The sequence below is a fragment of the Stegostoma tigrinum genome, chromosome 34, assembly GCF_030684315.1.
Source record: "Stegostoma tigrinum isolate sSteTig4 chromosome 34, sSteTig4.hap1, whole genome shotgun sequence".
Taxonomy (NCBI): Eukaryota; Metazoa; Chordata; class Chondrichthyes; order Orectolobiformes; family Stegostomatidae; genus Stegostoma; species Stegostoma tigrinum.
The window spans coordinates 7,729,980-7,745,419 of record NC_081387.1 but is presented as its reverse complement, the minus strand read 5'-3'; the positions used below and the strand labels follow the sequence as shown (position 1 = coordinate 7,745,419).

Below are 15,440 nucleotides of genomic sequence, written 5' to 3'. Positions count from 1 at the left end.
CGTTTTTAGAGTGGAGGTTATCTGGAATGTCAAAAACATCCATACCTGAAGTCATTTTTCTTAGATAGTAACGATCGCAAAAAAACCATCTCCCACCTCCAACACTAGGGTTAATCTGTGAATTCTGAAAATGAACATTTCAGGTTATTGTTGCGCAGATCTGTAACTGACAGTATTTTTTGTTCTGAGTGTGTCTCGTTGTGAAGCGTCTGAGGATGCAGTCACCGCTTGTGTTTCTCAAAGAAATCGATGTAATGCTGTTTCTAAGTAAGCAAGGATTATTTCATAACAAATTGCCGCTGGTACAATGCAAAGGTGCTCATTTATTTCCCTATTTACATACGAGGAGAATGCTGTTCAAAGTTTGTGATTTGAAAGTTCGCAGCATAGATTTGGATTGTAAACGATTTTTTTTAAAAGGGGCAAAATTCCAAATGAGTTTGCTGTCATGTTGAGTTACTGCTTGAACTGAACGTACTTCTTTCACAACAAACAAGCATACCACTTGGGCTTAATTATGTTAAATTGACTAAAAGAAAAGCTAATGATTGTGTATACTGGTACAACCACATGAGGATTCTCTCTCGTATTATAACTAGCTCAAAAGCAGAGCATTGCGTGTGCATAAGGCAAAGAGAGATTTTTACTACTGGCGAACATGGGGCAGCCGGTAATCATACAGGTTGAAAACATTTGCTACCCCATTCTTGCAATTGTCGGTGTTCCAGGTAAGTCACAGAAAATTACCGAACAAATTATAGTTTATATTGTTTAACTTATTCATCATCTTTCTGTGACTGAAATATTGTGTTTCTTTCGAGGTATTTAATTCTGGAAATAATTGTCAGCATCAGTGAAATCATAACAGCTCTCTTACGACTACCATGCAGCCAGAAGATTTATTTAAAAGCTTGAAAATACGTTTTCTTTATAATATTCCTTCATAGGACATGAACATCGTTAGCGTAGCCATCATCAATACTCCATTCTTAATTGCCCGAGGGCAGTTAAGAGCCAATCACATTGCTGTGTATCTTGAGTCACAGATAGGTCAGCCTGGGCGAGGATAATGTCTTATCCTAAACGATATTAGTTAGCCAAACTGATTTTTTAAATGAAGCGAGAATGGTTTGTCGCTTTTGATCCGCCCTTCTTTCATATTTAGTTTAAGTTTTAACCTTCGCTGTAGTGGAATTCCAATCCATATCCTCAGAACGTTAGCCCGGTGTTTGCATTCGTAAAACAGTTACATTGACACTGCATCACAACCTTCCCAATGTAATCTGAAAGTTGAACGCCAGTCACTTTGTTAACACCTGAGTTGAAGACATTCTAATTTTTAAAGAGAGAGAGAGAGAGAAACTTGTACGATTGCTTCCCCAAATGTAAAACCAAAATATTTTGTGTACACAGCAAGCACTCAGAGAGAGAGGAAGACAGCGAGCATGCAGCGAGAGAGAGACAGAGAGAGAGAGAGAGAGGGAGACTCAATCATAAAGAGACACATAGGCGCCAGGTACAGGCAGAGAGGCGGGTGGGGGCGGGTAGGGTGCGGGTAGAAAACAGTAAGCATAAGTATCTGTTTCAGGGGAAAAGAATCAGATTGATTCAGAAACTGTGTCATCGTCTATATATATAAAAAATCAAATTCGCTGTGGATTTCCTGAATGGTATATGTAATACAGTTAACTTTTCATAATGAATTGAAAGCGTAGTTCCACTGTTTCGGATTCCTGTGCTCACCCACATTCGTTTTTAATAAATCTGTAGTAAATGAATGAGGTGACGTGCTTGAAACATAGTACGTTTTGAGGTGCCTGGACAGGATAGATATGTTAAGGATAATTCCTATACTTCATAAGATGTAACAAATTTTATGGTGGGATCAGTGCTTGTGCTTTAAAGTTTTATAAATTAAAGCAATGATTTGGTTGAAACGACCAAAACTGTTATTTTTGCTGACAACTTAAAAATGGCTCTGAAATACAAAGGTGAAGTCAAAGTAAGTATAGACACTGGTGTGGGGAATCTATTCATCTCAACTGACTGAATAGCTGGTTCACAATACAGAGTGCTGCCTACGGCGCAGGTTCAAATCACCAGTCTGAACACCATCAAGTTTCATTTCCTCAACCTTGCCACTCGCCTCAAGAAACTGCACCCAGCCTTATGTTTACTCATGATCAGCCATTTTTTTCCAGTGAGAGACCAAGAATGCCATGAACTTACGTATCATTACAAAGGGAAATAAACAGTTTGATGAAGTGAACAGAGATCTGGCAATTGGAACATTAATGCGGTGGAGCAGTACATTGTTCATTTTGTCAATGGAGAATGGGAAAAAAGACATAACATTTCATTTCAATGGTGAGAAATGGCAGAGGTTTGAGATATAGAGGCATACGTGAGGCTCACTGCAAGGATCAGAAACTGCATGCAATTCAGCGAGGAATTAGGAAAGCTAATAGAAGGTTATAGCTTATCGTGAGGAAAATAATAAGATTCACTTACAAGGACTTCAGGTAAGACAAGTCTGGAACACAGAGGACAGTGTTGATCCTTTTTTTCAAGAGTATGCAAATGCATTGGAAGAGAAAGGTAACTATCAGAAAAAGTTGAACCTTGGGCTTGCAAATTAAAATTTGAGGACTTGAGACTTGAATTTGCATGAACTTAGAAGAGAAGTTTTGATTTGATTAAACACATAAGGTTCTGACAGTGGAATAAAATTTGAAGCATGGCTCCTCTTTTACTAGAATGTCAAAATTGAAGTTTCTGTTTAAAAATAAGTGGTCACTAATTTCAGACAGAGATAAATGGGGAAAGTTGTGCTCAGAGAGGGACATGAGTCAAGGAACAATCTTCTTTGAATAAATGACAAAATGAATTTCAATGTCACTATTTAAGGATGAGTTTGTTCCCCCTTCATCTTATGCCTCACTGGGGACTGTGCTGTTAAGGCCACTAGGCAGAGTGTCAATTTTGACGAGGTTAGATTTAAACGAAAGGAAGACATAATGAATTAATCAGATGAGGTGATCAATGGTGAATGGAATTAAATGCAGTTAAGTGTGAGGTTTTGCGATTGTGTAGGGCAAATGGTGTGAGTGAATACATTTTCAGACACTATGAAACACCAAGTATTAGAGGGATTTTTTTGGCATGTTCACGGTCTTTTCAGGTAGCAAGACGAGGACATAAATTGGTTCATTAGTTCTATGAAATGTGGCTTTATTAGCCATAGCATAAAGTCGGGAGATTATTCTGGATCTCCATAATGTGTTGATTAGGCTGCAGCTAGAAGATTGTGTGCCGCTTTGGAATGGAGTGACGTGATTGCATTGGAGAGGAGACAAAGAGTATTTACCAGAACATTGGAGATAATGGGAACTGCAGATGCTGGAGATTCCAAGATAATAAAATGTGAGGCTGGATGAACACAGCAGGCCAAGCAGCATCTCAGGAGCACAAAAGCTGACGTTTCGGGCCTAGACCCTTTGGAGATTTGTGATTGTGAGAGTGATTGGGTAGATTGTAGTTGTGTTTTTCTTGAAGTGGAGGGAATTAAGGGGACAATGTGTCAATGACATGCATAGAATTATGAGAGGAGTAGACATGGTAAACAGGAAGAAAGGTAAACACTTTATGGAGAGGTCAGTGACCATGGGACATTGACTTTAGGTAACAGGCAGGATGTTTAGAAGAGATGAGAAGTTTTTTTTTTACTCAGATGGTGGTGGGTATCTGGAATTCGCTACCTATGAGAATGGGAGAAGCCGAAATCCTCCTACCACTTATGAAGTATTTACCTGTAAATTTACAATGTTAAAGCATATGATGTTTTTTTTGTAAGCAAGCTAGTACAGAGGGCAATCAGAATAAAAAGAAATGTTGTTGGAAAAACTACAGTTCTGACGGCATCTGTGAAGAGAAATCAGAGTTAAAATATTGGGTCATTTGGCCCTTCTTCAGTGCAGATAAGCAGTTAGCACTGTTGCCTGACAATACGAAGGATTCAGGCTTAACCCTACCCTTGAATATTTGTCTGTATGGAGGTTTTAAGTTCTCCCCATGTCTGCGTTGGTTTCCATTGGATGTTCTGTTTTCCACACACAGTCCAAAGATTTGCAAACTAGGTGGATTGGCCATGCTGAATTGCCCATTGTGTTCAGGGGCATGTTTATTTGGTGCATTGACCATGCGAGGTGCAGTGCTGTGAGAATAGGGTCGGGGAGTGTGTTTGGTTGGGATGCTTTTGGAGGGTCAGTGCAGACTTGTTGAGCTGAATGCCCTGTTTCTACTTTGCAGGGGGTGCTATGGAACACAAGAAATTACAGGACAGAATGTTAGGAATTGCAATAAGATCATGGCTGATCTGACTTCATCCTCAACTCCACAACCCATCATACCCTCGATTATCTTTCATACACTTAATAATCATGAATGTCTATAACTCTGCCTTAAAAAATGTAAAGATCTAGTATCCATTGATAAAGGGAAATCCAAAGAGCCCCCATCCTCTCAGCGAAAACAAAATCAATTGCCTCGTGTCCATTTTAAGTATCTGCACACTGATTTTCAAACTACCAACACCTAGTTCTATATTTTCCCTGAAAAAGAAATACCTTTTCAGCTGGCACACGATAAGTTCCCCTTAAGATCTTGTATGCTTCAGCTCAGGCACCTCCAAAATTTTGAAACTCCACAGGGAACAGGCCTAACATGGCTAACCTTTGCTCATAAAAATACACTTATTCCAAGCATTAAGTTAGCAAACGTTCTCTGAAAGGTTTGCGATGCATTGACATCCTTCCATAAATATGTAGTTCAGAATTATACAGAGTACACATATTTTGTCACTCCGATGCCCTGGGCAACTGAAGCTTCGCCTCCCAATGGTCCCGTAAATTTCCCTCGCAATAGTGTATAACATTTGATTTGCTTTCCTGATTGTTTGCGACCACTTCATGTCATCCGTCTGTGATCCATACACTAGGACACACATATCACTCTGTAACTCAGATCCCTACAACTTCTTATCATTATAGATTTTTTATTTCGTCCTGACAAGTTGGCAATTTCATACTTCTGCCATTATGTTCTATTTTCTTAGATCTTTGCCAAATGACTTGGACTAACTACATCCCCCTTACAGCTCTTAATGTCCTCTTCACAGCAAACATGCACTTGAAAATGATGTGTCAATGTGAGGGCATTACAAGACAGAGCCATTTGCATTCTAAGTAACACAAATCCAATTCACTAGCCCAAACTAAGATGACACATAACCAATTAATTTTATCGAAGCCCTGCAGCTCTTACAACTGCAGGCCCTAACGGCAATAGGTAAATAAATGATTCACTGGACAAGGAGGCTCAACAAGTATCCCCATGCTCAATGGTAGAGCAACCCAAGAAATCTGAAACAATTACAAACATCTTCTGTCAGGTGGAACTGTCGAACGCCTACTCCTGATGTCTTCAACATCACAAATGTCAGTACGTAGTAAATTAGATTCTTCCAAGTGTACTTGAGAAAGGACTCCAGGTGGTCAGTCCCGCAAGATATATGGGTCATAACAAATTTCCAGCAATATTAGTGAAGATGTACATTCATAAATTAGTACAGCCCTAAGTGAACTGGACTAATATAGATGCAAAACTGGAAATGTGGACATTCTTCTGGGTAAATCCAAACCGTTTCAGCAGTATACATCCAATCACTCTAATCACTTACTCTGAATTCTCATAAAGCTGATGGAACGTGCCATCGATAGTAATATCAAGTTGAATATTTTCACAGCTTAGGAATTCCAGGCATGAAAATGGCCTCCATTCCTTAATACCTGAGAAGACGCAAATAACCTGTGTAAAGGATTGCTGTAAATTTGGATGAATGAACACAGCTCGAAAGAAAATGATCAATGTCACCACCATCCACTCTGACACATTTTGATTTGTGTGCACCACATATACTATGTACTGCAATGACACATGCGTTGGTCCTCCAAAATATCGCTCCTTATCTGCCACCTCTACCGTTTAGAAAGACAAGAGCAGCTAATGCATGGGAGCAGAGGCACCTGCAGGTTTTCCTCCAAGCCACACGTTAGTCTGATTTGTAACTTTTTTTTTCAAATGTTTAGTCTCTGTTTGATTATGTTAGTGGGTGTTCGCTGTATGCAAGATATATACAGCACAAGGCTTGCAGCCTCTCAAGGAGGCAGCTGACATTACCATTTTAACTGCTATGGGGGATTAGTACTAAAAGGCAGTGCAGCCAGCGACAACGGACGTTATAGTAATAAAGGAACATCTAATCAACAAGGTTTCACCGCCCTCTTCAACTCGATGGGGTGATTTGTCTGTGTTCTATTTGTCAATGAATAAATAATAATTTACTCAACTTTTCCAGGACTTTATGTGCTTTCAGTTCAGCTACCATTAACGAACTGAAGTTTGGCACTTTTCATATTCTTATCTATTCTAGCATGTACACCCCTGAGAGAACTAATTTTAGCGTCATTTAAGAATGGCCTAATTGAAATTCTGTGCAAGGTTTTATGTACATTTCATTCCTGAATTACTTCTTAGCATATCCATTTCCTTCTCAGCTTCTGTCAATTGTCTGCATCCAATGGCCAGATATGCTTATTCCTTTACGTTATTTACAAAAAAAAAGCCTTTTCAGAAAATCAAATGATCTTGTAACTTGCAGTGCCTTGATATACTGCAATGCATGTCACTGCATCTGCTTTGTAGTTCCCTTTTAAATCCCTAAATTAATTACAGTCTTTTTGAATGTTTTGGTTTTCCTCAGTGGAGCTTTGTGACAAGTGGTATTCAGCAAGGATCATTACAGGGACCTGTTTTTTTTGTAATTTACAGATTAGCGATGTCAAAAATGCAGCAGGATGTAGATCCCGTGGATAGAGAAATGGTAGTCAGAGTTTAAGTCAGATAAATGTGAGGCGATAAATTTTGGGAGCTCAGATGCAAGGCGGATGTTAACTGCAAATGGCTGGACCCTTAGCATTGACAAATAGAGGGGTATTGGGGTCCAAAACTACAGCTCACTGAAAGTAGCAATGTAAATGGATAAGGAGTTAAAGGAGGCATATTGCAGGCTGCCATTCATCGTTCAGAGCATTGCGTATAAAAGACTCGTAAATTGTGGTGCGGCTGTATAAGAATTTGCTCAGGCCACATTCGAAGTCTGCAGTTCGGGTCGTCAGACGAGAGGAAACAGGAGGAGGCAATGGAGATGGTGCAGAAGAGTTTTCCCAGGATGTTGCCTGAACTGGAGTATCTTTCCTATCAGAAGAGGTTCTATAAATTTGGATTGTTTCTGCTAGTGTGTCAAAGGACTCAGGGCAATCTGACAGAATGATATACAACAAAGAGGGCGGATAGTATGAATCTCTTTCTTCGGGTGGTAATTTCAAATAGTAAAGGGCTTAGATTTAAAGTTAGAGGAGGAAATTTTAAAGAAGATGGACATCGAAAGTGTTTTGCACTGAGGATAATAGGTATCTGGAACACACTGACAGTCGAGATGTAGAAGCGTGTGTGACAACAAAGCTAAGAAGCATTTAGACAGACGGACGGGAAGGCGTGAAATAGGCCGCTAAGAATCATATGGCAGGCAGATGGGATTCGTCTAGGACAGCATCATTTTAGAAACAAAATATGGTGGATTGAAGAGCCTGCTCCTGTTCTGCACTCTTCTATGTTCTATTTATGAAGAATTTCGGCAATTTCTTTAAAATTCGGAAGTCATACCCTGAATCTCGAAAACATTTTCGTTTTCTGTGTTTAGGTGCTAAAGAATATTTGACTCAGGAGGATGATCGCTTAATGCCATTTGTTTCCTTTTACACACTGGAAATTGGCACAGAAGCCAAAGGTGTGCCTCTGCATAATTTTGGACTATAACTTCACATTGCCTCAAACGAGAAACAATTTACCATTTCGGGCACACATTCAACTTGAATGGATGCATGGTGCTGGCACCATCTTTGAAACTCTTGCTTTCGACGTTGGTGGTTTGATTACACAGAGATAATATTGAATGAAATATTGGCAGAAAGTAACAATAAACATGCTTGTGTGGCGATGTCATTTTCTTCCCTACTACGACTATGCTACCGATTGGCAACATATATTAAGCATGCTTATTCGAAGAAATTATTAATAATTTCTCATAATTTTAGAATATATTATGATGAGTTCATTTCTTTGCTCTCTTTTGCAGCTAATCTGGTGACAATTATAATCCTATCCCGTGAAATTTGCGACCTTTCCAAATGTGTCACCCGATATTTTGTGGCAATGGCAGTGGCGGATCTATCAGTTCTGGTATTTGACGTAATATTCTATGAGATCAAAGATTATTATTTCCCAAATTTATTTTTCAACTATACACCAATTTGCACTCTGAGCATTGTCCTGAATATGGTGTCTGTTGACTGTTCTGTGTGGTTAACTGTTGCATTCACCTTTGATCGATTTGTGGCTATTTCTTGCCAAAAGCTGCAAATAAAGTATTGCTCTGCTAAAACGGCAACCAGGGTTATAGGAATAGTTTGTTCTGTCAGCATTTTACAGACTGTTCCGACGTATTTTGCGTTCGAACCTCGAGAGATAATAGACAACCGACCATGGTCCTGTTCTGTGAAAGCCAGTTTCTATAAATTACCTCTGTGGATTGCATATTGGTGGATGGAAATTATTTTAACTCCATTTCTTCCATTTGTTTTGATATTATTTTTCAATGTGCTGACCATTAGAAGCATTGTACAGACAAACAGAATCAGAAGAAGACTAAGAGGAAATGATAAAGATCTGAGACACAATGATCCACAAATGGTGAATAGGAGAAAATCGATGATTATCTTAATGGCCATATCTGGAAACTTTATTATTTTGTGGATTGTAACATTGGTAACTTACCTACTTGTCCAATTTACAGATGCAAAATTATTAGTAGCAAATTACAATGACCCATTTACAATTCTGGAACAAACAGGCTACATGCTAAGGACTTTGAGTTGCTGTACAAACACCTTTATTTATGCAGTTTCACAACGTAAATTCAAAGATGAGCTTAAAAAATTGATCATGCATCCCGCTTCTCTACTAATACATTTCTGTAAGTACGTTGTTAATTCTGTGAACTAAACAACAAACACAAATTTACTCTCAACATTTTATGATAATGGACAATGTAAAACAGTACATTTTAATGAACTTTGGCCAGCATTATACAAACATTAAATCAAAACTGTGGTCACTGTTTATTTTGCTCTCTCCTTGAACTTCACAGTGCTTAAAATAAAGATTGTAATTATCTATCCTTCCATTCTCACTTCTCAAACAAACCTCAGTTAAAGTTACACAAATACAGAATTGTTTGACGGGAAGAATGTGCAAAAAGTATTTCCCAAGCTGTAAAAGGCTTCAGCAGTCTGCAGTGGAAAGACATTTGAGAGGGCTAGTACGGGATTCTCTTAAAGTTAATGTATAGGTTCAGACTGCAGTTAGGAAGGCAAATACAATGTTACTGCTCATTACAAGAGGGCTATAATTCAAGAGCAGAAATGTAACTCTGAGTTTGATAAAGCTCTACTCAATCGACATTTGGGACAATGTGAGCAATTTGATGATCCCGTATCTAAGGAACAGTGTGCTGGTGTAGGGGGAGTTGCAGAAGACTTGGAAAAAATGACCCTGGAGACGAACAACTTGTCATATGAAGTTATGGTTGAGGACACTTGGTTTGTAATCATGGACATTAGAATGATGAGGGATTACCGAATTGAAATTTACAGAATATTGAGGGGCCTGGCTAGAGTGGACGTAACCTATATGTTTGCACGAGATATAGAGACGAGGACCTGAAAGCAGTGAGTCAGAGAGAAGGGCTGATTGTTTGGAAATGAGATGAGGAGCATTGTTTTTTTCAGACAGAGGCTAGGTAATCTGCAGAATTCATTACCACACAAGGCTGTGGAGGCCAATACATTGCATGTAGTTTTAAAACAGAGGTAAATAGATTCTTGATTAGTCTGAGAATTCAAGGATTAAGTGATGAAGCAAGTAGAACCAGCCTGAACAACATTTCAACATTACCAAACGGCATAGCTCTCTTTGTGGGCTAAATGGCCTAGGCTTGCTACAATATTGCATGTTTTATGGCCTTCTGTCCCGTTTTCCAGATCTCCAGAATTAGATGATAAATTGGATATTTGTATTTGTTTCATTGTGTTTTCCAATCCTCATGTTAATTAAACATATTCAGTAAATATCTAAATTAATCATGGTCCTTCAAACCCACAAAACAGGCCATGGCTTTTGGAGTTAATGATATTCCATTTGAGATGAAATCCAATACCATCAGAAATATTAATCTAGGGATAATTGACACTTTTCCCATTTACAGCATATTGTAGCCATTTATTTGAACATTGCTCCTGAGAAAACAAGGAAAATTTGTGGATCATTAAATGCAAGACTTTAGTTTTCCTTAAATACGGTAAATGCAATTTTAAAAAAATCTGGGTAATCTCATCAGGTTTGAAAGCTTTTGTTTATAGAAAAACTATGTTACTGTTTCCATTTTTGTATTTTTTTTTCACAAGTGTCAGTCCTGAAGTATTGAGATTCACCACTACTTGCTGTTTTTAATAAACATTATTCCTATGGCATTGCAAACTGTCTATTTCTGTTTCCATGAACACACACAGAAAAATAGAATGTTACACTTTCTATTTCATCAGTTTCTGTTTGTAGACAAGAGTTCCAAGTCCTTTTCTGTGCAGGACAGCTTGCATACATCACATTTAAGGGGTTTGCTTTGTTATAACTCGAATATACCCACCTAATGTATGAGTATGAGCTAACTATGGGCTAGTAACATTAATTTTAAGTTGAGAATGTTTAGTTCCCACATATACACTTAGTAGTGAAATTCAAAGAAGTACAAACAAAGAATGTTACTGTACAAATTTTAAAAGTATGGTAATCTACGTTATCTGAAGTTCAGCTGGATAAAATTAACTTCAAGTAAATATTGGTAACAGACAAACAACACACATCAAAGAGCATTCATCGCCAAGGCAATCCCTCACATTTTTTTCAGTGTCACTGGCAGTGACGTTGTAGATCTGCAAATCTAAATTTAAACATAAAACATTAAAAAAGATTTACATTCTCCCCTTTCGAATACCTAGATTCAGAACTGCACGGAACGCCACTCTTTCATAGACAATGTCAAACATTTCATCATTCTGGAAAATCAACCTACTTTCCTTCAGGCCATTGGATTCAGAACACTCGACTCATGAAAAAGTCATAGGCATGAATCCAACAATTCAAAGGCAACCAACTTCAACAAGAAGTAAAACACCTGCTCTATTTCTTCTCAATGTTGTATTCTTGCTCATCTGAACTAATAGAAAACTACTTTTTGTTTTGTGAACAGTTAAAGCACGAATTGAACTAAAGAATGCCTCGCTTCTAGGCTTCTTTCGAGCTCCTTGAATGCTTTTTAATTTTTTTTATGAGTCTTGCATCTTATTCAAGCATCTGCCTGTATCTTTTGGCTCCTAAGTCTTACCTTGAGTTTTAAAGTAACAGAATCACCCTAACTACTTTTGGAACTTCACATTAACTGCAAAAAAACCCCCAAAAAACCTGTAGCCTTTACATCAGTACGTTTTGATAACAGGACTAATTTTCCTCATTTTGATGCTATATCTCCGTCGGTTTCTCTCTCTCTCCCACTTCTTTTTGAAAATGATTATAAACATTGAAAAACTCTGCATAAACCCATTCGTATCATTGAGTCAGCTGGTAAACCTCTTGCAAAACCTCCATCCATTGTGCTAAAGTAATGTTGAATGCAACTAATAATTTATGATAGTTAACTGTGATTGCCAAGTACATGTAAAACTTTCAATAATTTCTGGCATCGACATTCTGATGTATCAAAAAAAACAAAAATAGCGCAGTATAGTTGTAAAATATGTGTGTCCTAATATTTAAAATTTATTTTCTTTGAAACAGACAACATAAACTCTGCAGTCCAATCACACTGAAAGTTTGGAATTCTTGGTAACAGAATCAGTGCATATAGAGCCTTGTTTGAAATTCAATACTCGATGTTGAACTTCCATTCTTGTTTCTTTTTTTCTCTCTGTATTGCACACTGCCGAAGCTAAATTGTTTCTTAAACAGTTCTTCACAGATTGTCACATGCCACTTCTGCAACACTCTAATGAACGATTTGAATAACTGACACATAACAATGATCATTTTTAATGCTATCTTCTGTTTTCTTTTTTTCTTACCTTAAACCTATGTCACGAGTCATTGATCCCTCCTTTCTAATCTGTCTACATAAATAAAACTCTCCAGCCCTGACAGCATCTGGTAAATTACCCCAGCAGAAACTCAATGACTATTTTGCTTGCTATATTTTGCAACTTCATACTGTCATGATTTTATCAGTAATATCTGACGTATCTGTGCAAGTTACTGATGCACAATTATTAGTAGAATATTACAACGATCCACTTACTATTCCTAAATAATCTGGCTACATGCTAAGAGCTTTATGCTGTTACATGAATACATTTATTTATGTCGTTTCCCAAGGTAAATTCAAAGAAGAGCTTAAGAATGATACTCTTTTAAAATTAATTCATGTGATGAGGGCGTCGTTGCTCAGGCCTAAATTTATTGCCTATGTAAGAGGCAGATAAGAGTGAAACACATTGCCGTGGGTCTGGAGTAACGTGGAGGCTGACCAGGAAAGGATGGCAGTTCCCTACGCTATGGGGTATTAATGAATCAGATAGGCCTTTTCAACAATCAGCAATGGATTCACAAAAACCATTAGATTCTTAATTCCAAATAGTTATTGAAATCAAATTCCACCATCCAATGGGGCTAATTTCAAATCTGTGTCCCCTGGGTTTTTGGATTAACAGTCCAGTGATATTACAACTGGGCCATCGTGTTCCCATTGAATAGCCTGTCACAGCAATGACATTTTTATTTAAGTAAGATAGATTACATCATAGAAATCAATTGATGAGAGGACTTATAAACTTAATAAACTCTCACGATATATCATTATGTCACTCCTACCAGGTTTCTATTCCCATGAAGTATTGGCAAGTTCCTAAATGCTCTAAAAAAGATTGTTCTTTTGCTTTCAGCCTATCCATTCCCCATCCCCACCCCACCACTCAAAGTAAATATAAACATTTTCTTTACATGTATTGGACACAGAAATATATTCTGTTTGATTGTTCAGAAATATTGGAATTAAATGCAGAGTGGTGCATTTCTTCACCTACATACGATTGTTTAATTCATTTGCTAACTAAAGCATCATGGGCGCATGTGGAAATTGTTAAACACAATTGAAGTGACAAAGAAGGACGTTGTTTTTAGAATTATCACTGGGCTTAAATCAACAGAAGAAATTCGGTACTTTCAGTACCGCATGTATACGTTAATATAGTGATTATGTTGTCTAAGCAGTGCTATTGAAAAGGTTGTAAACAAAGTCACACTCGGGGGCTAGGGCTTGTCGGTTGTGTGCAGGGTTAAAAAGATGGATATGGTAATATTTCAAGTCAACTGTTTTGATGATGATACCCAGTGGTTTAGAGAAAGATACAGAGTGTCTAATCATAAGATGATGGCAGCAATGGGAGGAAGAATAAGGGACATTTTTGAATCTAGCAAATATTTTTAAATGAAGTCATGTAGTATGCAGAGGAACACAAATAGATTATCGTTGTGGATTAGCATTAATGATTATGATGGTATAGTCATTGCAGACACATGAGAATAAGGACATCAACATTGGAAACTAAATGCACCATGGTCGAATGATGATGGATAGAAAGTAGAGTTGGATGGTAGGTTAACTCTGTTTGCATGAGATGGATATCTGTGATACAAGAATTTGTCTTGAATCTGATCATGTAACATCCATAAAAATGAAGGTTAAAAAAAAGCAACAACAATGAAGACAATTTTGAGAGTAAACTAGAGGCCTTAACTTTTACTGCTCTGCAGGACAAAGAAGAAATAATGACATAAGGACCGCAAACAAAAAAAAAGTTGCAATAATCACTAGTGGCTTGAAGATTAACCTAGATTGGGAAAGTAAAAGCCTCAAAGGTAGCATTTAGGAAAACAAAACATTGTGTGTAAAGAATAGGTTGTGGAGTACAACAAGTTGTACAAATCAGTGAGTGTGTTATTAGCAAAATGACAGTGATTAATGAGAAAGATTTAACTATTGTTCAAAATGTAAGGTAGCCAATAATGAGCAATGCAGTTACATGATGCTTTCAAGGTTAATGTAACTTAAGTTGTGAATCAAGGAATTGGATGAATATGTGGTTACATTTTGTTATGTACATAGTATTACTGCATTTTGCTAGGAGTCAAATGGATAAATGATGTTTTGTGACGAGTCACACCACAGTTTTGGTTGTATTTCTGTCTACTGTTTACAGTTACAATGTGAAAACAATATGCAAGTTGTAGAAAGCCCCCTAACGAAAGTGTGAACTGTCAGAAGACATTATTAAGCAGAAGCGAAACAGTATTGCTGGCACTGACCACATATCAGAAGAAGTGATGCCTTTACTTGTGATGGGTTCTCCACATTATTCCAGGTACGAGATTTAAATGTGAGAAGATTCCCCAAGTCTAATCATGAGTGATTATTGCATATATATTTTATAAATGTTGAAAGTTTCTTCTTGATTTGTGTCATCCGGGCACCTGTAGCTTGGCCAAAATCTATTTGCCATCCATAATTTCCCTCAAGGACGTAGTGCAGAGAATTCTTCCCGAATATCTGCAGTTGGTGCTCTGTTGAGATGATTTGGAAGACAGGATGTTCCACCAATGCCAATGAAGAAACACTGATATAGTTACATGTCAGGCGACATATGTCACGGGAGGGCTGTTGAGGATCCTGGTATTTCCATGCAAAATTTTGCTATGCCTTTCTGCGTGGTACAAGAGGAGAGTAGAAGAGGTTGGCCTAAAGAAATTCTTGTTGTAATACCCCTGTGCATCCCTTTGATGGCACACTGCTTCCAATTCAGGGACAAGATTTTACATGTGAATGGACCCCTGGTTCTAAGTATATTTATTTATGTCATTTAAATCACGAATAAAAATAACAAATGCTACAATGAAATTGATTCTTTGTGTAAAGGGGCAGTGAAAATGTAATAATTATGTAGCATTTCCATTGACTTGGAATACTTTGGGGTGGTTCCTTAGGTTTAATTTAACATACACTGCTATCTGCAATGAAAAAAAAAACACTTCTGAAGATGGAACAGACATCCTGCCAATTTATTTACATAATATTGGAAAGCAATCCTCTTGTTGATTTGTTT

The 15,440-nt window shown here is 37.6% G+C and overlaps 1 protein-coding gene across 2 annotated transcripts; it reads left to right on the top strand.

Annotated features, from left to right (window-relative positions):
• Positions 1-634: 634 nt before the first annotated feature.
• LOC125446621 (probable G-protein coupled receptor 139) lies at positions 635-14,628 on the top strand. Of its 2 annotated transcripts, XM_048520329.1 has the most exons (3): positions 635-728; positions 8,255-8,358; positions 14,541-14,628. In XM_048520329.1, the coding sequence occupies exons 1-3, from the start codon at positions 659-661 to the stop codon at positions 14,592-14,594; spliced, it is 228 nt and encodes a 75-aa protein (XP_048376286.1). In that variant the 5' UTR covers positions 635-658; the 3' UTR covers positions 14,595-14,628. The 2 variants fall into 2 exon arrangements, with proteins under 2 accessions (XP_048376286.1, XP_048376285.1); XM_048520328.2 differs by lacking the exon at positions 14,541-14,628 and having other exon boundaries at positions 8,255-10,571.
• Positions 14,629-15,440: the final 812 nt, after the last annotated feature.

Bases quoted from the DNA above. Each gene is read 5' to 3' on its own strand.
- LOC125446621 (XM_048520328.2), top strand. From the start codon at position 659: ATGGGGCAGCCGGTAATCATACAGGTTGAAAACATTTGCTACCCCATT. The intron at 729-8,254 runs GTAAGTCACAGA...TCTCTTTTGCAG, and splicing joins TGCAATTGTCGGTGTTCCAG to CTAATCTGGTGACAATTATA.